Source organism: Solea senegalensis, linkage group LG15 (assembly GCF_019176455.1).
Source record: "Solea senegalensis isolate Sse05_10M linkage group LG15, IFAPA_SoseM_1, whole genome shotgun sequence".
NCBI lineage: Eukaryota > Metazoa > Chordata > Actinopteri > Pleuronectiformes > Soleidae > Solea > Solea senegalensis.
This window is the reverse complement of record NC_058035.1, coordinates 6,340,097-6,363,365: the sequence shown is the minus strand read 5'-3', so window position 1 is coordinate 6,363,365 and position 23,269 is coordinate 6,340,097. Positions and strand designations below refer to the sequence as shown.

At 40.2% G+C, this 23,269-nt stretch overlaps 2 protein-coding genes across 7 annotated transcripts; both read left to right on the top strand.

The window, feature by feature from the left end:
• Nucleotides 1-99: 99 nt before the first annotated feature.
• cutc (cutC copper transporter homolog (E. coli)) lies at nucleotides 100-6,208 on the top strand. Of its 5 annotated transcripts, XM_044046376.1 has the most exons (10): nucleotides 252-469; nucleotides 563-680; nucleotides 921-999; nucleotides 1,251-1,310; nucleotides 1,399-1,608; nucleotides 2,635-2,670; nucleotides 2,775-2,908; nucleotides 3,002-3,029; nucleotides 3,114-3,219; nucleotides 3,316-6,208. In XM_044046376.1, the coding sequence occupies exons 3-10, from the start codon at nucleotides 930-932 to the stop codon at nucleotides 3,425-3,427; spliced, it is 756 nt and encodes a 251-aa protein (XP_043902311.1). In that variant the 5' UTR covers nucleotides 252-469; nucleotides 563-680; nucleotides 921-929; the 3' UTR covers nucleotides 3,428-6,208. The 5 variants fall into 5 exon arrangements, with proteins under 5 accessions (XP_043902310.1, XP_043902309.1, XP_043902311.1 ...); XM_044046375.1 differs by lacking the exons at nucleotides 252-469; nucleotides 563-680 and adding an exon at nucleotides 100-245; XM_044046374.1 differs by having other exon boundaries at nucleotides 243-680.
• Nucleotides 5,980-22,360, top strand: abcc2 (ATP-binding cassette, sub-family C (CFTR/MRP), member 2). Of its 2 annotated transcripts, none has more exons than XM_044046365.1 (32): nucleotides 5,980-6,347; nucleotides 8,034-8,210; nucleotides 8,642-8,788; nucleotides 8,887-9,027; nucleotides 9,304-9,426; nucleotides 9,563-9,618; nucleotides 9,701-9,956; nucleotides 10,069-10,241; nucleotides 11,329-11,506; nucleotides 12,007-12,261; nucleotides 12,457-12,522; nucleotides 12,836-12,973; nucleotides 13,049-13,195; nucleotides 13,633-13,717; nucleotides 13,828-13,894; nucleotides 13,988-14,114; nucleotides 14,653-14,829; nucleotides 14,952-15,119; nucleotides 15,329-15,512; nucleotides 16,352-16,487; nucleotides 16,684-16,783; nucleotides 16,878-17,097; nucleotides 17,510-17,664; nucleotides 18,433-18,588; nucleotides 18,703-18,902; nucleotides 18,998-19,124; nucleotides 19,222-19,323; nucleotides 19,432-19,575; nucleotides 19,964-20,122; nucleotides 20,222-20,388; nucleotides 20,878-21,072; nucleotides 22,068-22,360. In XM_044046365.1, exons 1-32 carry the CDS (start codon nucleotides 6,303-6,305, stop codon nucleotides 22,225-22,227), a joined length of 4,731 nt encoding a protein of 1,576 aa, XP_043902300.1. In that variant the 5' UTR covers nucleotides 5,980-6,302; the 3' UTR covers nucleotides 22,228-22,360. The 2 variants fall into 2 exon arrangements, with proteins under 2 accessions (XP_043902300.1, XP_043902299.1); XM_044046364.1 differs by having other exon boundaries at nucleotides 9,301-9,426.
• Nucleotides 22,361-23,269: the final 909 nt, after the last annotated feature.

The window sequence follows — 23,269 nt, the reverse complement described above, 5'->3', positions numbered from 1 at the left end:
GTTAAAAAAAAACCCAAAAACAAATAGTAAATGTGTACGTATTTTACTGATTTTTCGCATACGTTTTCTTATTGGGACGGAGGCACAGTATGTTTTGTTTTTTAGCGTCTCCCGCACAGGCGGTGACGCGCTTCTCTTTGGCTACCTTGTGTGCATGGCGCGTATGACACCGCCCCCGTGCTGAATCCCGTGTCAGAAATGTATCGCTACAGGGAAACGCTGTTGTGTTGTCGCTGGCTGTGCAAGTGAGTATGTCACTCAAACATGTTCTGAGCTCAGTCCACCTTCATTGCTTTATTAAAATGAGAAAGTGGATTTAACAGCTATGCCGGGAAGGTTCCGTGTCATTCAGGTCACCGTATCTTGTGTAGACATGGGCATCTGTGAAGTAACTTGCTGGATTTAAGTTTTGAAAAGTCACATGTCCTAATACCTGCAGTCAGACCTGAGGAAGCCTTTTGGATGAGAGGTGAAAGTCCATTTACCGACAGCTACACTGTTTTTTTAGAGATTACAGAAGATTTTTACAGGCAGTTGTTGAAGTCAGGTCTTCTCGCTGCAGCCTCGCGCTAAAACAAGCCAGTGAGGATGTCGGTGTTATGGTAACTACTCAGAAGTCCACTGGGTGGTGACAGAGCTTCTGCACTGGAACGTTAAATAACCAGTATGTCTTAAATAAAGTGAGTAGCATTTAGAAAGAAATAGAATTTACTACCTGTTAGTATGTTTGTATAACTGGGTAATCACTTTAAAATGTAAATGTGGCTGTGGTAGCCTAGAATAAGCCTTTTATGTGTCCTTCAGGCAAGGGTCCTTGCCATGTAAGCAGCCACCATGGCACAATGTATAAGAAATTGATGTGTGATGTGTTACCTAACAGAGTCAGTGACTCACATGTGTCCGCCTGTCTCTTCGTCCAGAGTGTCACTATGGCTGAGCGCTTTTTGATGGAGGTGTGTGTAGACTCTGTGGAGTCTGCTATCAATGCAGAAATAGGAGGTCAGTACTGTGTTGTCTTTCAAAATAAGAGCAGCCAGTGGCCAAAATATGATGACAATTTTACTTCTGACGGACATTTCTTTACCAATTTTCTTTTGTTCCTCTGATCTGATAAAACATATCAGTTTAATAACACCAAATTTTCCACAGATTTAAATATGTGTTTGTTGAGCAACACTAATCTGCACAAGGTGTCTACAGTGCAGTGCACCATGCAATATGTAACCCAGAGTGTTTATCTCTCTGCACAGGTGCTGGTCGACTTGAGCTGTGCTCTAGCCTTCTGGAGGGAGGGCTCACGCCAAGCATTGGTGAGCTCTACAGATATTCATTCATTTAGTTGTAACCCAAAGCTCCTGAGCATCTGATGGATTTATGCATGTTCTTTTTTTGCCACAGGTCTGCTAAAGGTAGTGAAGCAGAGTGTCAAAATTCCGGTCTATGTGATGATCCGGCCTCGTGGTGGGGACTTCCTGTACTCGGATCAGGAGGTGGATGTGATGAGGAAGGACATAGAGCTGATGAGGAGCCACGGAGCTGATGGACTAGTGCTGGGAGCCCTGACAGAAGATGGACGGGTGGATTCAGAGATCTGCATGGAGTTACTAGGTATTGTCTACCTGTATCATTTTTACACTAGCCATATTTTGTATTTAACAAAAACAACAGTCCAGGGTGAAAACGAAGAACATTTACCAAGAGCACCCAGAGAGCACAGACCTCTGCCAAGGACTTAACACGTTATCAATTGTGTTTTACATATTGGCACCAGACATCTTACATTTTAAACCAGTAGATCGAGAAGACTCAGCCCCGATCTGTGTAGAACTTTACCTACTTTACCATCTCACATAAGCATGATGACAAAATTCATCCTGAATTGTTGATGTCGCTGCGCTCTACGTATCTGAATGTCCCAAGTACATGATCCTTACGTGAGTACATGAGTTGTGACTGAGATTTTTTTATTTTTATCACATAGCCCATTATATGAGATAAGTATTTCATGAAAGTCGTTAGTAGGTAGATGCGTAAACAAAATTTAATGGGAACAAAACTGTAGACAGGAAGTCACTTACAGAATGAAAAACTTGCAGATAAACCCACACTGGTGGTGGAGGTAGAAACAATCAAAGAGACAGTGTATCATATCTTAGTGGACATGATCTTTTCTTGCCACAACAAAAATATCTTCACACAAGAGAAACCAATGAAGAGTCCTCATTATTTATTCCAGACATTGGCCTCCTCCTTAGGTTGTTACTCTTGTGGCAGTAAAATACAAAATGACATTTAATCTCGTCCTTGTAAAGATAATAATGTATGTAAATACTGTTAGGTGATTGACTGCAGACGAGTTTAAGTAAAACATTAACAACAGCAAAATCGTCGTTTAAGTGGCTCACTTGCAATGGTTTGCTCTTACTCAAGCTGATGTACTCAAAACAAATTGAATTAAAAAGGTTTGCACTTTTTCTGAAAGGTCATGTATCAAGTATGCTCAGATTTGTGTGACATCCATAACTTTATGTCGACACTTACTCACAATAAACATTTATTTACAGTAAACTCTGAAATTCAGTGTTGAATAAAAAAAATAAAAACATTTGCTGATTGTCACTGTTTTCTCTCCAGCTGCTGCTCGTCCTTTACCTGTCACCTTCCACCGAGGTAACTTTTCAACTTTGGTGTTTCTTTTACGAACCCCTACTGCACCTATGTTACTCCTTTGTTCTCAGTTTTGTTGACAAGTGTAATATTGATCCTCCCTCCAGCGTTTGACGTGGTTCATGACCCAACCACTGCTCTGGAGACTCTGGTATCATTGGGATTTGAGCGCGTGTTGACAAGTGGCTGTGACAGCTCTGCTTTGGAAGGACTCCCTCTCATTAAAAGGATTATTGATCAAGTATGTAATAATATGAACAGTAGGTGTGCACATGTTTGCATGTGAATGGCTATTTACTTTTTACATCATCATTTCCACCATTTCCACCATCAGGCTAAAGACAGAATTGTCATCATGCCAGGTTAGTAAGTGTCCCCCCCAGTATTTAATTAATATGTGTATTTGTAGTAGTTTTTAGTTCTTTATTTGTTCATTTTTGCAACAGGAGGGGGTATCACAGAGAGAAATCTGCAGAGGATTTTAGAGGGATCGGGGGCTCAAGAGTTTCACTGCTCAGCCCGCTGCAGTCGAGATTCTGCCATGAAGTTCAGGTATATTTGAAATTCATCCTCACCCTATTAAAAAAGGAAAACATTAAGAGTTGTTCTGCTTGTTGCTTTCTGACAAAGTCATGTTTTTCTGTTCAGGAACACCTGTGTGATGATGGGAACTGTTTTATCAACATCTGGATATGGCCTTACGGTGGCAGATGTGAGCAAAGTACGCACTCTCAATGCAATTGCCAAAAACACCTTGTGAATGGGTACTGGACAATCATGACAGACATTAAAACATATTAGTAGTAAAACTGATGTGTCCTCATTTATTTTTAATAAATCCCAGACATTACATTACTTCCAAAATGAGTTCTTTCTTTTATTGAGCCACTGGCGAGTTCCTCTTTAGTTCAGACGTATAGCCATCTGTGATGAGCAGAACTATTTAATTGTGTAAATACATTATTCCATCATTTTCTCGTGTCATACTTTGATTGAATTTCTGTTAACAGCATTCTGGTTAGTTGAAAACACTAATTTTGATTCTGTTTTGAGTGTGTGTGTGTGTGTGTGTGTGTGTGTGTGTGAATTGAAAGTGTACTATGAGTAGTCAAAATGAAGTTGTGGCTATCTGAAACCGTCAGTTACGCGTGTGTAACCGTCAGTGTTCTCAGAGTGTTTGGAATATGTACCGGGGAGAGGGATAGTGTTGATATGGAACTGTGTTATAATTGTAGAGTCACCAGTAATTATGAGTCAGTATCTTTTACTGCCCCAATCAAAGCCAGTCTTGAAGGGGCCTTGGTCCTTTTCCTAATAAAAATTAGCAATCAAATTAGCAATTAACAGTGCAATCCACGTTCAATAAAAACCAAGCTCCTATTAATTTAATAATAAGCAATTCACTGACACATGGTGCAATAGCTATATAAAAGAGGTGTGAGAGTTACAGAGGAACATGCTGTATTACCACAATGATCACGGATGTCTAATGAGCCTGAATTGATTCTCAAATGACAAATTTAAGTCTTTCAAATGTCGGCATAAAGCGTCTCGCACTGAGAATTGACCTCTCGGGGAGCAGTCTGGTGGCACTGGAATTATAAATTTGAACCAATAAACCTGTCATGTCATTATTACCCAACAGCAGATATCTGTAAAGCATATAGCAGTGACTTGTCGATATCTACTTTTTAGCAATCATAAAAAGAGTCCAGTCATCTCTCATTGCAGCCACAATGAATGTCATCTAAAACAGTGCTTAATGGTTTTTTTTTATTTGCTCACAGTGTAATAACACATTGGCGCAGTGCAATGGACTTTGTTTCATTTGCTTAATGACATGACTAAAAAAAATAAAGTAGTTAATAGCACAGTTGTCCGTTCTCCTTGGGGAGAATTACTTTCAATTGGCCGAATAATCATGGGGCATCAAGAACGCACTGTATGCTTTAACCATTTTCAATCACTCACTGCTGATTAAGCCAATCGGCGCTCCATGACTCTCTCTTTGTCTCTCAGTATAGTGATGCTCAGATCTCGTGTCACCAGACGACACAAGGGAAGTTATTTGTTTTCCTGACGAGATAGACGAGGCAACAGCGACAGTGTGCGACTAAAGCAAGATGGCGGCAAACAGGTTGGTGCATGTCTTACACGGCTTGAAGGCATAAGCAAATCTGCAACACCAGGTATAACACGTTCAACTTTACACTATGCAAAGTCATCTAATTATTTGAGTTATTCCCATTTTACATTGTGAAAGTAATATGTCAATATTACAAAGGCAAAGTGTGTTTACCAGGTTTATTTATTATACTGTGGCATCGAAGAAAGACTGACTATTGAGTAGCATCATTTTCACTGTGGCGTCTATTTCCCCTCTTCTCCAGGTGAACCTAACACTCTTAAACCTACACTGTTAGTTTCCAATTGAATTATAAGAATATAAAAATAATTAATAATACTAATTTCTTTTTATCTATATCTATCTATTAGCAGTAGCTTCTTAGTGGATTATACTGGACCTCTTTTCTTTCCTTACATACGTACTATCTATGGAAGTCGTACACTATCTTTGTCTCAATGACCATTCACTTTTGCTTCACATGTCACATGGCTCTCGTCCTTGGGCTGCACTCACGATGACTCAACTGGTTTTGTTGTTTTCAAACATGTAATGATTAACCCTCGTCATAATCAGTATTATCTGTTTGGCTCATCACGCCGCCCATCACTTTGAAAAGCACTCACTCACACACACACGTGAGTGAAATTAGTCTGCACTCGGTTTTGCCGTCTCATTTAAATGGTTTGTGTACAGCGTGTAGCTACATGTGTATTTCTGCTCCCTTTCTGCTCCCCCTGAAAAACAACAGGAAATGGAGAAGGACCAAACACGTTGACGCCCTCCCTCCCTCGCTCCCTCCCTCCATGAAAGTTCCCACCAAACAGTTACTTTCCTCCAAACCTTTTACATTTTAACGTCCTCAGCTCAGCAACCTGAAATTACTCAGATGTGACTTGAGCCTGGTAATGATCTAGAGTAAGAGAAGGCACGGAGAGAAGTGGAAACATCTGGGGTAAAATGACCTAACCCCCACCCCCTTCTCTAAACACATTCCTTATTTTGGTGGGCTGTCCCCCTAACAGAAGACAAAACATTTCCAGAAGACGGCATTAGGCTTTTCCCTGTCTTATCCCATGCCTCCCATGTGCATGAAAAGTTGAACTTTAGACATATTTGGGCAGGGAGGAGTGTCCTTGTCCTTATGAAATGCTGGATGTTTTTAAAAAGGCTTTGCTCATTTGCATTAGGACTCCAAGCCAGATGAGCCACAAGGACGCTAGAGGGAGAGACCTCAACCTTCTGCCTAAAAACACACACTTAGACTTAAGCAAATAACTCACCTGCTTCTCACATCAGAAACATTTTTATGGACAAATAACGCTTTCCTTCTGAAGGAGGAGGCCACAACGATCTCTCTGAGTTTGAAAGCCTCGTGGTTTGAATTGGCTTTGGGTTCACATCCTACAATTGTCCCTGGAGTGTGGGGGAACAAGACGAGTGGCTCAGTCAACCCTCTGCAACAGAGCAGAGAGCAGAAGGCGTCTGCTTTTCTTCACCAGTGAGGACCATGTGTGCTGCTGCTCTGGATGCATACTGCGGCTCCGTTTTCTGGGTAAGAATCATTGCAGCTTTAAAATTACCTCACTTAATACTTAATACACTGTAAACCTGTAGATACACTCAGTGAATTCAATTCAGTGAAATATAACTCGGGAGATACATATTTTGTAATAATAAAATAAATAAAAAAAAAACAAAAAACATGATGATACAATTCAACATTTAATGTCTCTAACGTGTACAAACTGTGTTTTCTTGTAATGTCTGAGAGGTGACAGCGATGATTACCTTGTTGACACTAACCCTGCTTTGTTCAAGCCAGAAATGAGTGATCATAACGTCCCTGGGATTTATTGTCTAAATGGGAACCAATTTAAACCAATTTCAACATTGAAAGTATCCCGGTATTTGGCCTGATGACAAACTCACACGTGTAATACTCGTGTGCATGAACGTACAAAGACTCTGTGTAGAATTTGGACATGTTTCTCATTTAGAAATAAATGAAAATTGTCAATTTAATCGTTCAGTTATACATCTCAAAATGCAATTTGCCACAGTGCTCTTGAATGGTCTTAGAAGTCATCACTGTGAGTTACTTTATTTCAGAACATTAATGAAAGTCAATGCCTCCTTTTCATCTACAAAGCACCCAAACCCTCGCCTACTACTTCACTTCTCTTTTAAAACGAAGATCAGTCTCCCATCAAGCACATTCACATGGTACTTGATAGCTCTTGAAACGCCCCTTTAATATTATCAACTGAGTAAATTAAGTTTTACTTGATTTTATTCCTGCTATTTTGTGATGTTATGTAAAGCACTTTGGGAGCGTCAGAGTGAAGTGAAGAGCTATTTAAAGAAATGCTAAATGTTTGTTTGATTGATTTGTTGCTCTTCTATTTTTGGACATTTATTGACCCTTATCTCTAAAAAATAACTTAAATATTTTTTAAAAAACGTGACGTTCTGATAGATTGCATGCTGTGTTTTTAACCCTTGTACACAGTGGCCACGTGACAAGAATGATGACTCTTAACACGTAACACATGACTCGACATGTCTAGTACCTGGAGAGCACATTAACGGAGTTATCGCCATTTATCGTTTGATACACTATATCATCTTTGATTTTTTGATTAAGAATTATTTTTGCTACTTGACAAAACTCCAACTTAATTAGTTGGATAAATTATTATTATCTTTGGATTCTTTTGCTGATTTTCTTCTTCTCTTTCTATTTTTTGACTTAATTAGATAATGGGATTATAATGTTCATTAAGTGCAGCCTTGCAGGGTTTGCTTTCCTTGTGATAAACTATTTTAAAATTAAAGCTTTAACATGACTACACAGAGCTGTGTGGGGAAACCTCAACACATACACTCATCTTTCCAGATTACATTATTATTTCCTTATAAACTTTGGGTGTAGACTCTGAAATGGTCATACATTACAAATAATTAGTTTGCCTCGACAGGGGACGACATGTACTTAATAAGTCAGGTTTCTGTTTACTGTCAGGGTTGTTTGTTCAAATAACACAGCATGCTCCAAAGTTCAGCTCATTTCATATCCACATTCGTCTTGGTCCATTAGGTCTCACCTCTCAATTAGCCAATTAGAAGCCTTAATGGATTTAAGTTTTTGTTTAAAAGTATAATCAGAGACATTTGGTAATATAGCACAAGCTCTGGGGCTACGTGGATGACCCGTGTGTGTTTTCTTGTGTGTGCACAGAATGACTCGTACCTGCAGAGAGCAGACCCAGATCTCCCAGTATGTATGGAGCAGACCGTTCTGGTCTGGATCCCTCTGGGGTTCCTGTGGCTTTGTGCCCCGTTGCATCTGGTGTCTTTTTGCCGACAAAAACCAGGGATCCGAAAATTCCGCTCCAAGCTCTACCTCTGCAAACAGGTAAGGCACGAAGCAAGAGGAATCCATGCAAATACAGTGTTTTAATCGTAATTTGAGATGGATATTATCTTTTTTTTTTATGATTTGAACTACAGTCCAATGATGACTAAACAAAGGGTTAGAAATTATATAATATAACATGCAAGTTTTGTCTTTTCACTTAATGCATGTGTAAACTGAATATTGGCCAATAATCTCTTAAAGTAGGAGACTATACTAACATACACTCTTATAGTCAATAAATCATTAAAGGGTGACCCTCATTTACAATAATATGGAGTAAAGCGCACAGAATAAAAGAGAAATAAAACAAGGTTTGAGGAAAAACTTTATAATAAATAAATCAGTAAAAAATAATCCTTTGAATCATTGATTTTTGGATTTTTCATTTATATTTGCCTATCTGTCTAACATATCTGTCCTCCTTTCAGCTCGTGGTTTCACTATTGTTGCTGACGGCCATTGTGGGCCTGGTGATCACGTTAGCAGTTGACTACAGTCCAAACAATGACTCGTCTGCCGTAGAGAAATATCCAAGTGTTTACTATGTAAATCCCATCCTATATGCTGTCTCATGGGTAAATATGACATTTTTCTTGTGCTCTGATGATTCACATTTAAAGGTGGTAGTTTTTGTTTGTCTTTTTCACAACATCTATTTTTTTTGTTCTATTAGATCCTGGTTCTCTTGTGTCAAGAAGGAATGAGGCAAACAAAAGGAGCCGTTGACTCTGCCACTCTTTTCCTCTTCTGGTTGCTTCTTGTTCTGTGCGACGTCTTCCCTTTCCAGACCCTCCTGCGAGAGGCCCTCAGACAGGTATGCGGAGGAATGTTGGTTCCATTTGGGAGCCAGCAAAAAAACTGTAACCATTACTGAGATACAACACAACCGCCTGATTTATTGCACCATATTTATCAGTAAAGCAACATTCAGAGACTCACCTTCTTCACCAGTGTAGACCCCCTTTATTATTTTGTTAGTGTGTTCACATGTTAGAGCATCACACACATTGAATGATTATTTCCACCTTGGAACAGTTTACTTCATTTAATTAATACCAGGAACCTTAAACACATTTCTTCCTTCCAGCAGGGAGAGATCAGTGATGTCCCTCGCTTCTGCCTTTTCTACATTTCCTTTGGGCTGGAGCTGATTGCTCTTATTCTCTCAGCCGTGGCCGATGTCCCTCCAGAAGAGAGGGACGCTTATAAAAAGGTACATGTGGGCACCCTGGCAATGTCATTTTCTGATTCTGTGAAACAGTACACAATACACAACACCTACGTTACTACTTCAGCCGCGCTGTGAAACATTATCCATCTGTGTGCTCACTAACTGTTTCTGTCCACAGAATCCAGAAGCTGGTGCAGCATTTTTGAGCAGAATCACATTCAACTGGTTTAACAGGTACACGAAAAAAAGAGGTTGTTTCAGTAAGAAACCTTGCAAACCATGCTCCATGATCTCATTTAGCTCTTTTCCTCCTCAGTATGATGTTTAAAGGCTACAAGCGACCCCTGGTTCAGGAGGACATGTGGGAGCTGAACCAGAAAGACACCACTGCTTACATCCACGACTGCTTCCAATCTGTCATGGACAAGGAGTTAGGCGCAGCGCGGATCCGCTTACAAACTCGTTTGAAGGAGAGAGGCTTCAGGAACAAAGATAAATCCGAGGAAGACGCTTTTGAAAATGGCCACTGCACTGGTCTGAAGGAAGGCGTCAGTCAGGATGTGCTGATGATGGTGAGTGCACAGTAAAGGGCACTAAACGCGGTGCACTCCTCTTTTAATTGTGTCATGGATTCTCTGTCACATGTCACAGATTTATTCTTGTCCAAACAATGTTTTTCCTCAGACAGAGAAGGGCAAGAAAGGAAGGAAAAAGAAGAAAGAAAAAGAGGAAATCAACTATCCCAATTCATGGCTCGTTATCACCATCTTCAAGAGCTTTAAAAGGGTTTTAATCGAATCTGCGCTCTTCAAACTTCTGCAGGACCTGTTCATTTTTGTCAATCCTCAACTGCTGAAGTGAGTCAAGTTTTTTTAAAAGAAGTGACTGATGGGAATATTGTTACTAACCATTTACTGGGCTTAACAAATGTATTATAAAAATTAGAACACTTTTTTGGCAAAAAACAAACTGAACCATTTTATACCCAAATTTGAGCTGGCTCAAATTAATAATTTCTCTTCAGGGATGCAAGTAAATAACTACAATTGATTTTTTGACAATTTCAAGGGTTTCATTGATAAACCCTGACCCAGTGCTGAGTCACGCTACATCACTGACAATAAACTCGCACTGACTGTTTGCTGCTGATTGCCTCTGTACACTTTGCAATCATTAACTCAAGAGATTAGGGTTCGCTATATGCTCACAGTATACACAAAAACATACAGTGTAGTATAATGTTGAACTACAGAGTCAGAGCACAGAAGGCCACAGGAAGTTTCCTCATCTCAACCACTGAACATATGATTACATTGAATTCTTGGTGGATTTAAAAGGGTGAAAGAATAATGCACATGAACCAGAGAATATCAGTATTTACAAAAAAAAAAAAAAGATTTTGGCCCCAATCAATGCTCATTCATGTGTGGTGGAAAGTATTTACTCAACTAAAACATGTAAAGGAACCTACGTGCATGCGTTCGTGACACGTCGTTCAAAGCTGCAGAAATAACAGTGTGTGGTGCTGGTGAATAATCCAACCCTTGGACTTAACTATACACTCAACTCTAAACATCAGCTCTCGACACTGACGGGGTGGGGGAGGTGGGTTGAGGTGGGGGATGGTGTTTGTTTAGCATTTTCATGTCAAGGTATGACACTGTTTGGTAGCTTATAGTAATTACCACTCATTACCAAGCTTTGGAAATATGTGTGGTATTATTACTATTAGGGTTGGTATTGTTTTAGATAAACAAGGGTATTACCATGATAGAAATCCCCCATTCCATCCCCATGGTATTACTGTACTGCAAAGTCCTCCAGAAACAGCAAATACAATAAGAATACTTCCTGACTGAGAGTGAAATCACCGCTGCAAGATGACGGGAATGTGATAGAAGCATGTGTTGTTGAGCTGTCCCGTTGACTGTTTTCTTTTGTCAGACTGATGGTCACCTTCACTCAAGACAAATCCAGTTACGTCTGGGAGGGTTATCTCTACGCAGTGCTGCTGCTGCTGGTGGCTATCCTGCAGTCTCTGTTCCTGCAGCAGTACTTCCAACGCTGCTTCGTGCTGGGGATGCAGGTCCGCACTGCCATCATGGCAGCTGTGTACAAAAAGGTAAACACCGGAGCAACACCAGATCTTTTTTTTCCCCCAAAGAAAATAAACTTGACCATGACTTTCCCTTTGGAAGGGTCCAAAAGACCTGTTGTCAGCTTTATGAGTGACAAATCACTTTTATTAGCATGATATGACGTTTACTTAAATGCCACTGATAAGGATACATTGTCTAATCGCCTCCCTGAGCTGTACAAAGTCTCACTCTGTCAACATTTGCTGCTTAAGTACTGTAATAACTAAACACTGCTGTGATAGGGCTGCAGTGATTAATTGATTATTAATCATGTATTGATCAATTAGTTTGAGTTGTTTTTACATATTTAAATGTGATTTTTTATTTTTTGCTCCATATGAGAAAGAAATCCTTAACATATATATAATATAATATAACATAGTAATAATAATAATAATTACCGCTGTCACCACTCTGTCCTTCTCTTGCTTCTTTTCCTGCTCCATCTCTCTCTCCACTGCTCCTTCCTTGTCCCTTTTCCAAGGCTTTAGTGATGTCTAATGACAGTCGCAAAGAGTCAACGGTCGGAGAAACAGTGAACCTGATGTCCGCAGACGCCCAGCGCTTCAACGAAGTGACAAACTTCATCCACCTGATTTGGTCCTGCCCTCTACAGATCGTCCTGTCCATAGTTTTCTTGTGGGTGGAGTTAGGGCCGAGTGCGTTTGCAGGATTCGGAGTCATGGTTTTACTGGTGCCAATCAATGCACTGCTCGCCTCCAGGGCCAGAACAATTCAGGTTAGCAGAGCTACACACACACGTACAGGATCAGTATGCTTTACAGTGTACTGCACATGGCAATAAGATGATTTAGCACTGAGTGAAATAATCTGTATCGCATCATCTCGGCACAAGTGAATTTTACGTCAAAGAAGTAGCAGACGGCTTTGAGAATTGATTTAAAGCCTCTCTTCCTGTCTCATCTCTTTCCAGATAGATAACATGAAGTTTAAAGACGGGAGACTGAAAATCATGAATGAAATACTCAATGGGATCAAGGTGAGTTGCCTCATTATATCCATTCCTAATTATTTTCCCCTATAACGATGACCATGTGCGCCTCATTCTGGGTAAAAGTATTTCAGCCAGATCAGTGGAGGTGGGGAAGTGAGACTTTTCCTCAGATGAAAAGCTTTCCTGTTTGAGGAAAAACCTGAAATGTTAGATTTTGCAAAACAGACTTGTACACTGTGTCCACCACCTGCGGTCTATGGCAATTGTTTACAGTGCTATTTTTCTCCTCCACCCCCCACCCTTCCTTTTCCGTGCCTTCTACAATGCCTTATTCTCCCTCGTCCCGCTCTTCCTCCAGATTCTGAAGCTGTACGCATGGGAGCCATCCTTCCAAAGGCAGGTTGAAGGCATTAGAGGAAAAGAACTTCATGTCTTGAAGAAGTTTGCCCATCTGACATGTGTCTCCACCCTCTTATTCATCAGTGCTCCATCCCTGGTGAGTCCTGTGAAAAGAAAAGAAACAGCAGCTTAAGGATTTAAGGTTTTTGTTAATCTTTTTTTTTGTCAACAGGTTTCTCTGGTCACATTTGGAGTGTTTGTAGGGATAAGCTCTGAGAATATACTGACCCCTGAGAAAGCCTTCACCTCCATCACAATTTTTAACCTCCTCCGATTTCCCCTGACCATGCTGCCCCAGCTCATCGCCGGCATTGTGCAGGTGAGAGAGACGCACGGTACACGCGGTACAATAATTTCCCTTTCGACAGCTGTTTTTCTTAGGACGTTGCATTCCATTCCATTCTAAAGAAATATTCCTAACTGTAATCGAACCACAATTCCAGTCTTAGCCCTAAACTAAACCAGTTCCTCAGAAATTAGATTCTGCTTCATTAGGAACAGGTATTGGTCTCCTCACCGGTCCTGACAAGGTTATTGTTGCCAGAAAAGGTCCCTTAGAGGTAACGAATACAAGTACACCCACAGAGAGTTCCCCCGAATGACAGAGACACAGACTAGAGAGTGAAAATATGAAGCTTTATAATGCCACTATGATCGGACACATGAGAATCTTTCAGCCACCACAGTGTGGACGGCCGTGCATACATATCAAACCCATATGCTGTCACACACTAACCATGTCTTTTGTCCCTTCAGACAACAGTGTCTGTGAAACGCCTGGAGAAGTTCCTTGGAGGGGAAGACCTTGAGACAGGCAGCGTGCAGCATGACCCCAGCTTTAGTATGTTCACCCTCAGCATTCATTTGTGTTTCTAAGCATAGCAGCAAAGCTTGAGTGTGCCATTCATTCACCCGTCCGTCTTCTCTGTGCGTCTGCTTCCATTTTGTTAGACGCTGCGGTTAAAGTGCGTGATGGTTCCTTTGCATGGGAAAAAGATGCCAAGCCTCTGCTTGAAAAGTACGTCTCTTTCAGTGAACAACGTCACATGCTTGAATATTATATTGCATAGATGCAGTGTAACGCTGTATTTGTGTTTTACTGTTTTTCCAGTGTTTCCTTGGATGTAAAGCCAGGCCGGCTGGTAGCGGTCGTGGGAGCTGTGGGCTCAGGAAAGTCCTCTTTGGTTTCAGCTCTCCTCGGCGAGATGCACATCGTCAAAGGCCTGGTCAACATTCAGGTGATGCCCTTTGGTTGTTGTAGCTTCTGTCCAAATAACGTCAGGTTATTACAAATGAGTTGTAGGGACAGCTTGGAGGGCGTGTCCCATATGGAGATACTGCACTCATGTTTCAAAGAACTGGGGTTAATTTCTTAGCCTAACCTATTTCAAGCTCATTTGATGCGAGTGCTTTCAGTTAAGAAGTTCTTTTATACATGATTTGAGAAGAGAAAGTCTAAAAACCATTCCAAATACCAAGCCAAACTCCATCCTTCCATTCTTCTAGCAATGCAAGACCATTTATATTGTTACCAACCTTTGTCAGAAATGTGTAGCCTACTACTGCTCTGTTTTAGTTACATCCACAAAAGATGCTGCTAGAAAAGCTCACAGTAGAGCTGGTGAATTCCTTCATTCTGTGAGGCATTTTTTTTCTTTTATTCTCATGAGTTTGGTTTGAATGAACGTGAGCCCCTTTTCATCCAAGACAGGAGGCTGGTCGACAGTGTTGGTCGAAGGACCGTCTGAGCCTGACTCTTAATGTCTCTTTCTCCAGGGGTCCCTTGCATATGTGCCACAGCAAGCCTGGATCCAAAATGCCACGCTGAGGGACAATATCCTGTTTGGCTCTCCCAGTGACGAAGGGCAGTTACAGAGGGTGATAGAGGCTTGTGCCCTGAAACCCGACCTGGAGCTGCTCCCCGGTGGAGACCTCACTGAGATTGGAGAGAAGGTGAGCATTGCAGATTTATCAATATATGTAAAATCATTGTGATAATAATGGTCAAGTCAGCTTGAATGTTAGAGGATTTACTATAATATGAACTAATATTTTCTTTCCTACCTTCCCCTCAGGGAGTCAATGTCTCAGGGGGTCAGAAGCAACGTATTAGTTTGGCTCGAGCAACTTACAGCCAGGCTGATATTTACCTTTTGGATGACCCATTGTCTGCAGTGGACTCCCATGTAGCAAAGCATCTTTTTGATAAAGTTATTGGACCCAATGGATTACTTAAAGATAAGGTTTGTACATTTTAAATGTTGTAGAATTGATTGTTGAAAGCTGAATACAGTGTTATGGTTCCACTGGCATCAGACAATTCAGCAAATAAATACTGTTTCTAATTCAAAATATGTGTTAGATTAAAAAAAATGTAAAAGTCGATTGGGTGAGGCATTCTGCTGTGGAGTGTGTTCAATTTGTAAAGTGAATTATGTCTTTATCTGCACAGACTCGTCTCCTGGTGACACACGGCGTGGGATTCCTGCCTTATGTCGATGAAATCGTGGTCTTGAAAGATGGAGTGATTTCTGAGGTTGGATCCTACAACAGCCTTCGTGCCAACAAAGGCGCCTTTGCCGAGTTTCTAGACACATATGCAGGAGAGCAGACCAAAGAGAGCGATGCAGAGTCAGGTAATCAAACTGCATGATGTACGTGTGTATGAGTGGCACCCAGTGTGGTCTTCTGCTTCTGTAGCCCATCTGTTTCATGGTTCGATGTGTTGTGTGCTCAGAGTTGGTCTTCTGCATACCTCGTTTGTAACCACTATTTATTTGACTTACAAACACAAGGCAATTTTGCCCAGAGAACTTCTAACCACTGGATATTTTTCATTCATCATTCACTGTAAAATATAAAAATTATTCTCTGTTTGCTCTACGTCTGTAATTCAAGCAGTTGAACTGGTGTACCTAATAAAGTGACTAGTGAGTGAACGATTCTGCACCAAAACCTATAGCTGTGAATGTGTCACTATGTGATTATGAGTTTTTTATGGGCTGGCAGTATTTAGATTTGTTACATTTCTCTCTGATTCTTTTTAGATTTCTATATTCATACAGTTAGTTATCAAGTACAGTGCAATTGATAATTCCCACTGTCTCACACTCTCCTCTTCTCACAAGATAGACAGAAGAAATGTATTATTTCTCGTCTACTTCATCTCAATGGCATACTTTTTTACATTTGCATGCTTTTGTATTGAACAATGAATCACATGTTTCTGAATTGTGCTATATTGTACTTGCCTTAGATTTAGAGTGTATTCCTATTTTCTTGAGTTATGAGTTAAGGTCATGACTGCAAGACCTGTATATTTTAGTGTAGTTGATTCTGTTTTACTTGATTATAACCCAGTGAGAAGAAAGAACTGACTCTTTATTTGGGTGCTTCAAACAGGAATCGTCACTGCGTGTGTCTAATTTTAACCGTCCTTATGAAGAAAATGCTTCTCCGATGTCTCTTTTTTCAGACAAGGGCCCCGAGACTATGGATGTACAGCTCATCTCGGAAATAGAAGACACCGATCCCGACTCACCCATGGTGGACATTGTCTCTGCTACGATGAAGAGGGAAAACAGCATCCGCCGGAGCAAACGCATGGGCAGGTTAGAGCACAGCTGTGACACAATATTGTAGTACAACAGAATTTTGTCAGTGAGAATACTAAATGACACAAGATTTTGTCTCAATTATATATTTTATTGTATTTTATTTGGTTGTGATTTTTTTTAAACTTGTGAAGTGGTGTAAACTTGCTCTCTCTGAGTGCTTTGGAATCTTTTCTTTTCTTGTCTTTTCTAGTATCCGACTAAGAACAAACAGTTCTATCAAAAAACCAGAGGAGGGTGATGCAAAGAAAGGCCAGAGGCTAATAGAGAAGGAAGCTATGGAAACAGGACAGGTAAAAAAAAGTTCTTAAATGCATAATTTGGCATCACAAATTCTGCCAAGTTATAACCTGTTCACTGAACCCTTTTTGTGTCTTTAATATCTAGGTGAAGATGTCGGTGTATCTTGAGTACCTGCGAGCCATGGGCTGGGTATACAGTGTCTCGGCCTTGGCGTTTTTCATCCTCCAGCTCGCTTCCACCGTTGGTCAGAATGTGTGGCTGAGTGATTGGACTAATGATGCAGCGAAGTACGTCAACGAAACATACCCTGCCTCTGTCAGAGACACCAGAGTAGGAGTGTTTGGCGCCCTGGGAGTTGCTCAGGGTAACTGATAATTATCCTCACTACAGTCACATGTGTCCTCTGTGTGCTCACTTGTGTGATAAAATGTTTTGTTATTACTCTCTTTTCTAATCAATAGTTTTATTGATATGAGTAAGCATAAAAACTGTGTCAGTAAACCTCTTACAGTAAACCTCTTTCTAGTATTATTTGTATTGTTTACATTCACCCTAGACATTGATTATCTGTGTGGGAAATAGGAATAGTTTCTGCTCTTCTCCATATTCGTCTTGTACCAAGTTTTCCTCCCACAGTCTAGAGACATGTAGATTTGGACTGAGCTAATAAAAACTCTTCCTCCTTCTTCTTGTATCCTCTCTTGCCAAAATACTGCTACCATTTTATATTGTTCCACTGTGTGAAAGTGTAATTATTGTCTCTTCTTCTCTGGCAGGTGTCTTTGTTTTCATCGGTGCAATCCTCATAGCCAACGGTTCGGTTGCTGCGTCTCGTATCCTGCACTCGAGTCTACTTAGCAACATACTGCGAGCTCCCATGCTATTCTTTGACACTACGCCAATTGGACGAGTGGTTAATCGCTTTGCAAAGGTTGGTCTATTATTTCCTCTTTCTTGTTGTTTTCATGTTTTTCATGTTTTCCCACTTCTTCCCCTGTCTTGAGTGCTTGCTTTTTGAATTGTTGATGCTGAGATATGAGGGCAGCTACTGTATGTCTGCAGTAAGCTGTCGTAAACACAACACCTCAGAACGTTCTGCAGGACTGTTTGAGTTGTTTCACTTCTCAGGCAAAACTACTTAATTAGTTCAGCCTACTGCTTGTTACCATGGAGATCCCATGTCTACTGAAGGACAATGACAAAACTGAGGATGCCTGTACAGACAGTGCATTTCTGAAGCCCATTCTCCCTGCTGTTAGAGAAACAGACAGTCAGACTTTATTTGTGCAGCGCCTTTAAAGAGGTTCCTGCAATTAAAAAACTGATTATTATAGACAACTAACAAGACGATAATAAAAAGGTGTAACAGTAAAAAACAATTTAACAATTTAAAAACAGAAAAAAACAAAGGGAATAAAGCAATTTTATGGCGCTTGATTTAATAGTTCTTGTGTGTTCCTGCAGAGGAACAGACAGACTGTAATGATTATATAATCTTTTTGGCAAAGGTAATAGCCATTCATTCAAGTATACAGGGAAATTATTATATATATATAACAGCTGTAAAACAATACACAACACGACAGAGACAACAAACAGGCACATAATTCCCAGACTATGCATATCAGAATGAAAAAAGATGAATATTGCATCTGCAGACACATCAAGTGTCACGTCTAACTTGCTGTTGTTCCCAAAGGACATTTTCACAGTGGACGAAGTCATTCCCATGTCTGCACGCTCCTGGCTCCAGTGTCTGCTGACTGTGGTGGGGACATTGTTTGTCATCTGTTTGGCCACTCCTTTCTTCACCCTCATCATCCTCCCTTTGGCTGTTTTCTACTACTTTGTGCAGGTAAGCTGAACAATTAATTAGAATTACATTAAAAACAAACAAACAATGAAAATAGAGGGGAAATGCTTGTTTCTGATCCTTCCACTGATTTCTTCGGTCTCTCTCTACACGTAGCGCTTCTATGTAGCCACTTCAAGGCAGTTGCGTCGGCTGGACTCTGTCTCCCGCTCTCCTATATACTCTCACTTTGGTGAGACTGTGTCCGGTCTGTCAGTGATACGAGCCTACGGCCACCAAGCAAGGTTTCTCTCACACAACGAAATGGTTATGGATGAAAACCTCAAGAGTGTTTACCCTTGGATTGTTTCAAACAGGTCAGATATTGAACACCATATAATCAGGCGTGGTCATTTTATTTTGTGTGTGAAGGTAAATGATAACATTTTGTCACATTTCTCTGTGTTTACAGATGGTTGGCTATCCGACTGGAGTTTCTCGGAAACCTAGTGGTGTTTTTTGCATCTTTACTCGCTGTTATTTCCAGAAATACACTTGACAGTGGCCTGATTGGCCTGTCGATATCTTCTGCCCTGAATGTAAGTCACTGGTGCACTCTTACATTGCAGATAATAATGTTCTTGTTCTTGTTCTAATGCTAACAATGGATACTTTCTTCTTTTTGGGGCTTTGCAGATAACACAGAACCTCAACTGGCTGGTGAGAATGAACTCAGAGCTGGAAACCAATATTGTAGCTGTGGAGAGAGTGAATGAATACACCAAGATAGATAACGAGGTATGTTAGATTGTGAGTTTTTCACAATTCACTCTTGGGCCATGATCATGTTCATCATACCTCTTCTACACCTTTACACAAGTGTAAACTGTGTGTTTGTTTCTACAGGCTGAGTGGGTCAATGACAATCGACCTCCAGTGGATTGGCCTGAGGAAGGAGGACTACAGTTTGAAAACTACAAGGTCCGGTACAGACCTGGATTGGACCTGGTGCTGCATGGAATCAACTGTGACATCAAGAGCTCTGAGAGGGTGTGTGCGTGTGCGCTTGTTTTTGTTCCCTCTCTCTTGACTTTTTCTGGCATAAACACTGTCAATGATTGATTGGCACTACCCCATTTTGATAAGTTAAGGGGCGGTCTCATGCTATCATTAAATCTCTGTATCTTAGTTTAATTATAGGAACCTTTCAAATGGGTGGTCTACTGTACAGACGGGTACAGATACTAAATGTACAAAAAAGCATATTAGCTTGTGCATGGTTGAACGCTTCACTTCACTTAGAATATAATGCTATAATTACATTAAACCACACAATAACTTGTGTTTCCGAAAACCCAAACCATTATACAAAAAAAAAAAACATGTGCCAGCCACTGTTACATTATTTATTTTGTGTGTTCTGTCTCACTGCATCCAGATTGGAATAGTGGGTCGCACAGGAGCGGGCAAATCAAGCTTAACAAACTGCCTGTTCAGAATTGTTGAAGCTGCTGAAGGTCGCATCCTCATTGATGGCATCGATATCGCAAAGATAGGCCTGCATGACCTGAGAAACAAGCTCACGATCATACCACAGGTAAAGAAAGAAAGAAAGAAAAAAAATATACACACTCACTTCTAACAATAAAGTCCTGTGTTAAATTGTACATTGACCTATTCAATCCTCTGGACACAGGATCCAGTGTTGTTTTGCGGGACCTTGAGGATGAATCTGGATCCATTTGATAGATTCAGTGATGCAGACATCTGGAGAGCACTGGAGCTCTCACATCTAAAGGACTTTGTATCAGGACTGGACGAAAAGTTAGAATATGAAGTCTCAGAAGGAGGCGAGAACCTCAGGTAAGACACAGAAAAGTAACATTCCAAAACACAAACCACATCATTTTACTAATCTCTGTGGTACTATTTTCCCATTGTGTGTTGCACTCATGCTCTGCTGCACTGGTTGTTAAGATACATTCATGTTTCTGAAAATAATCAATCTAAAGAAAAAGGCAAACTCCTCTACCTGCCCCTGTTTAGTGGGCTTAGAATTACTTGTGTTTGAAAATATAAGCCTTTAAATCTTCATCCAGATCTCTCCTATCCAGGCCCAGCCTTATTATCATCAGCACAGTCTTACATTTCAATCAAGCCCTGATTGGTGTTTCTCATATCTATCTAAATATAAATGTATGCATATATATATATATATATATATATATACACACGTATATTTAGAATAATTAAATGTGGCAATGCAACTTTTCAAACCCCTACAACACTAGTTTAGAAGCATTCCAATTATTGTTTATATTTATCGCTCTCTCTCTCTCTCTCTCTCCTCAGCGTTGGGCAGAGACAGTTGGTGTGTCTGGCGCGAGCGCTGTTGAGAAAGACTCGCATCTTAATCCTGGATGAGGCCACGGCGGCTGTCGACCTGGAGACAGACAACCTGATTCAGAATACCATCCGCAAACAGTTTTCACACTGCACTGTCCTCACCATCGCCCACCGCCTGCACAGCATCATGGACAGCTCTAGGTGAGTATCCCATTAAGGTTCCAGTGTGTAAGAATTAGTGACATCTAGAGGTGAGACGTTTGATGTACCAAACAGAGGACTTCCCACTACCCACATCAAGGACCTATTATGGTCAGCCAATGTTAAATGTTACACACTGGACCTTTGTAATGTTTTCATGAGGTGTCCTACCACTCCATTCATTTCTTTCTTTCTTTTTTTCCACTTGTCTTTTTGCCATACTTTGCCATTCTACTGAGTATTGCACATATGTTTTTATTTTGACTGGAATGCTTCAGAATAGCAAACAAAATATGCAAAACTTTGTATGTATTTACGGAGCAGTTGCATCATTCACACTTGTATTTTCTTGTTTGTTCACATCTGTTTAAACATTGAAAGAAACTGTTAATTCTTTACTTGAAAAAACAACTGTGGATTGATCAATTTCAACCCTTTAAAGAACTTTGGACCATATCACATGGGCCTCACCAGGAAGTGGGCTCTACACAGTTGACAAAGAACTTTTTAGACATAGAGCACACACTTAAAGACTACTTGTATTCTTGTTTCTATTTTCTGTGCCTTTGTTCACTGTTTTATTTCTAAATTATGGGCTTGTAAAATTCAGTATCAGTTTTCAAGGGCCAGGTGTCCCAGCAGTGAGGCCACATCCTCCAGACGCCCGATGGCCACAGCTATGAGGTCTAAGTCAGACCCTGTATTTATGTGCAGCTGTAAAGAGAATAATGCATGTAAAGCATAGTGAGACTAGAGAAATCTGGAGTCTTTTCTCAAGCAGTGTTAACTTTTATAGCGATGAGAAGTTGTGTAAAAGTAGAATGCATGAATTTATCTGTTTTTTCCTTGAAATAATAGGCATCGCCGTCCTCTCTTGTTTGTTACATTTTCAAATAGCCCAAATACCTTCTCATCCATCCCCTCCACACTTGCCGACCATTAATAATTTACACTGTTCAGCCAGGTCACTCTTTGTGTTTGTCTTTCTTCCACAGGGTAATGGTGCTTGATGCGGGTAAAATAGTGGAATTCGATGCTCCAGGATACTTGTTGGAAAAACGAGGTCTATTCTATGCCATGGCAAAGGATGCTGGGATAACAACAGATGCCATTGCAAAGGATGCTGGGATAGCAGCAGATGTCACCGCTCTCTGATATTATACTATGATGATGATGATGATGATGATGATAAAATTTCTTGAATTGCTTTTGTTGCTTAATTTCGTAAGCTCATCATTTTTTGTATTTGCAGACAAAAACTTCAATAAATTACATGGTAACAATTTTATATGTGTGTAAAAAAAACATTATTTCTCATAATCTGATTAATTGCTTTTCATGGAAAGAACCACCTACGTGTTTTAACTGATGTTTATTTCCTCACAACTCAACCACCCACGTTACCTAAGAAAGATAATGATCATCACTATAAAACAAAAACGTGTTGATTTATCTCTAAAATCCAGTTAAATATACTGATGGATGGCAAGTTTAACAACAAATCAACAGCACTGAATTGACCTTTTTGGGATTTTTCAATACACTGGTGAGACAATCTGTGGATGTGGAGAGAGTTAGAGTGATAGAGATACCGGGGAAGGACGGAGATGTTCAGGAGGTGTTATGTGGTTGTACATATCCTGCATTTTTATCTCCAGAGGTAAGTCGACACAATACATCATTCAAAGTTTTAAACATTTAAGCTGCTGTAAAAGAAGAATCAATATTGATTTTGCAATGCACTGAGATTTGCTGTCAACCAAAACCTGGTCTCCAAATTAAACTTACTTGCGCTGTATCTGCATTAACATGTAATAAAAGAGTTTCCTGACGCAGTCGGTATTGTGTCTTAATTTGTAGAGCTAACTCATAGGGTTTGTAAGTCATCTATTCAATCAAATATGAACAAATTATTGGTCCACTTGGTACCGCTTTTCTTCATATTCAGATTTCATGAATACTAAGAGAACAAAACATGTAAAAAAACAAAACAAAACAAAAACAGGAGGAACTGACAAAAAGGAATCTTGTCCTTTTTTTTCTTTTTTAAACTTAGGGATTTTGTTGGGTATTCTGTCAGATCATTTGCGATTACAAATGTAAAGCTTTCTGTGTGAAATACGAAATCATTGTACATGCGTTTTCTTTGGTCGAGATGAGTGCTGTTAGCGTCTCCCTCCCGTCCATCACATGTGAC

Excerpts from the sequence above, each read along its gene's own strand:
- abcc2 (XM_044046364.1), top strand. The coding sequence starts at position 6,303 with ATGTGTGCTGCTGCTCTGGATGCATACTGCGGCTCCGTTTTCTGG. Across the intron at positions 15,120-15,328 it reads ATGGATTACTTAAAGATAAG|ACTCGTCTCCTGGTGACACA; the intron begins GTTTGTACATTT and ends TTATCTGCACAG. Across the intron at positions 19,576-19,963 it reads ACATCAAGAGCTCTGAGAGG|ATTGGAATAGTGGGTCGCAC; the intron begins GTGTGTGCGTGT and ends CACTGCATCCAG.
- cutc (XM_044046375.1), top strand. The coding sequence starts at position 930 with ATGGCTGAGCGCTTTTTGATGGAGGTGTGTGTAGACTCTGTGGAGTCT. Across the intron at positions 2,671-2,774 it reads ACCTGTCACCTTCCACCGAG|CGTTTGACGTGGTTCATGAC; the intron begins GTAACTTTTCAA and ends TCCTCCCTCCAG. Across the intron at positions 3,220-3,315 it reads GATTCTGCCATGAAGTTCAG|GAACACCTGTGTGATGATGG; the intron begins GTATATTTGAAA and ends TTTTCTGTTCAG.